The sequence below is a fragment of the Eurosta solidaginis genome, chromosome 3, assembly GCF_040869045.1.
Source record: "Eurosta solidaginis isolate ZX-2024a chromosome 3, ASM4086904v1, whole genome shotgun sequence".
In the NCBI taxonomy this organism is placed as follows: Eukaryota; Metazoa; Arthropoda; class Insecta; order Diptera; family Tephritidae; genus Eurosta; species Eurosta solidaginis.
In genome coordinates this window covers 27,008,357-27,010,945 of record NC_090321.1, presented here as the reverse complement: position 1 = coordinate 27,010,945, position 2,589 = coordinate 27,008,357, and the positions used below count along the sequence as shown (strand labels likewise).

Sequence of the window (2,589 nt, the reverse complement as noted above, 5' to 3'; positions counted from 1 at the left end):
GTATGGAAAATAATCAAGAAGAAGCAAACATCTGATGGGATAACAACACTTGGTATTTGCAAAATGTTGAAAGCAAGGCTAATTTAATACCAAGTGTTATTATCCGAACAGCTGGTTGCTTTCCATATAACGAAAATGTACAACATTACATCAGTTAATCGAAATTAATGAAGTTGCTTTTGACTTGACATTCTTCTGCACGGCGAATTCGCTTTGCCATCGTTTCGTATAAATTCGCCTTGCCTTGGATAAGTAGAAAATAGATCAAATTTTCATCGGATCTACTATTGTTAATAGCATCCTTAATTACACAGCTATAATTACCTACGCCCCAGCAGAATGAGGGGCTTGCGGCTAAAGGTCTATCGATATAGTCGGAACAGTAGCTTCAAAGAACGTACTGGAACAATATCCGGCTATGGAACATCATCATCATCAATACTTCTCCTTACTATCTGCAGGGAGTGTCTTTATCGCTAATACAAGAAAACGCAGTACAACAAAATAACTAATTAAAAAATTTAATTTTTCGCTGATTTTTATTAATATTTTTATATTTTTAGTACTTCGTTTTTTTTTTTTTATATACCAAGTTTTTTTTACAAAAAAAAATTTATGTTATATAGAAATATGATCTTATGTAGTATTCTTGAATAAATCTTAAATGGAAAATATTTTGTAAGGTACTAGATGGTTCTTTCCAAGATATTGCAGTATAGTTTTACGATTTTTATTTTTTTATTTTTTTTTGTAAGCAACTTTTAGCTTCGCGAAAAATTTCAACTTTCAATACCCTGACCAACTTTAAGCATGACACTGAAAGCTGAAACTTTAGATAAAGTTAGTATGTGCTCCAAAACCTCAAACAACCCTCCAAAGCCTCAGACATATACTACAATACAATAATTATCCACCCGATTCGCCGTCCCAGTAGTTTACAAAGCCTCAACACTTGATCGTCAACCCGTAATGCTGTTTTTTGTTATAATTTAGCAGGTTTTTACATTGTTTTGTTCTTAAACTCTACTACAAATTGGACCGACATATAAACAATTGCACTCAACTGGATGTCTTTGCTTCGGCTTAGGACGATTACATTCTGAATAGGCTGGATAGGGTGTGCATATTTTGCGGCAATTTGATGGCGGTTTAATGACAAAACATTTAGGTGGATCACGCCCTTGCCCACATCCCGGCAAACGTATTTTTATACAACGTTTATTACCACCAATCGAACAGTTTTTTTGTTCTTCTGCTGTGACAATTGGACATGCCGTGTCTGGAATTTCCTTCTTTTTGCGCCTTTCCATTGGTGGATATTTCAGGTTTTCGAAACAGCATAGCTTTTTTTGTACTATTTTAAATTCGGGACATTCATTCCATGTTTGTGTATATTTGCGCTCCTTTTTATCAGATGGTTTGTAATAGAGCTCATCAAAACGTGGCAACATATCCGGACATAAATTCTTACAACATTCTGGATTTAGCCACATAGACTGAGGTTTTTTGTCTTTTTCACATTTACCTTTTTTCTGCTTTTCTTTCATGCGCTTCTCGCCACACTTTGGGTCAAGGCTATCGCATTGATCGCGATAATTCACACCTTTTTTCTTGGTGGCATATGAACGACAGAGTGATTCGGAAAATACAGGTGCTTTAAAAGTTTGAAGTAAATTTTTACCAATCAATCGACAAAATGCCATATTTGGGTATAATTTCAGGAGAATGCTACCATGCTAAATATACTTCTCATATAAATTTTGGTACTTTATTTTTATCTTCGTGATTTTGAGTAAGAATTTTTGTTTGTTTTTGTGTTTAGAATTTATATTAAATTTAAAAGAAAATGTTAAATTTTAAAGAAATAAGAATTTTTTTAGCTAAATTTTCATTTTAATTTTTGAAATATAATTGAAAGAATTTTTAAAACTAAGCTACTGAGGTAATATTAAATTTTTCATATATTGTTGAGCTACCATGCACAGATATGCAGTGAACTAACGCCCGCGGGCGTTTTCATTTATTTGGTTTTATTTTATTTTGTTATTTCCATTTTAGGCTATTCTCTACTTTAGCTCACAACTGCTAAAACTCGTCCAAAATATCGGTGTTATTTTATTATATTATATTTTTTAAATTTTGTTTTAAATTTGTTTTATTTTATTATATTTTATTTTATTTTATTACACTTTATTTTGTTTTGGTTTATTTTATTTTATATTGTTTTAATTTAGTTTAATAAAATATATTTGATTTCGTTTTGTTTTAATGTGTTTAATTTTATTTGTTTTATTTTATTTTACGCTTCTCTATTTACATCAGTATGAATTATGAATATTGGAGATTCGAGTTCAATACTCAGCTCCCGAGAGGCCATATGATGAAGAAGTGAAATTCAGAAACGTGTCCTAGTAACCATCTCTGTTTGTAAACTTTGTAATTTTTCTCTAGTATCAATAACAACAAGTAAGGAAGGCTAAGTTCGGGTGTAACCGAACATTACATGGAGAACAAATATGGAGACAAAATAAGGGAAATCACCATGAAGGAAAATGGACCTAGGGTAACCCTGGAATGTGTTTGTATGAC

At 31.7% G+C, this 2,589-nt stretch overlaps 1 protein-coding gene across 1 annotated transcript; it reads right to left on the bottom strand.

Annotated features, from left to right (window-relative positions):
• Positions 1-537: 537 nt before the first annotated feature.
• LOC137246292 (uncharacterized) lies at positions 538-1,897 on the bottom strand. The gene has a single exon (XM_067777400.1). It carries the CDS (start codon positions 1,701-1,703, stop codon positions 1,017-1,019), a length of 687 nt encoding a protein of 228 aa, XP_067633501.1. The 5' UTR covers positions 1,704-1,897; the 3' UTR covers positions 538-1,016.
• Between the last annotated feature and the right edge of the window lie 692 nt (positions 1,898-2,589).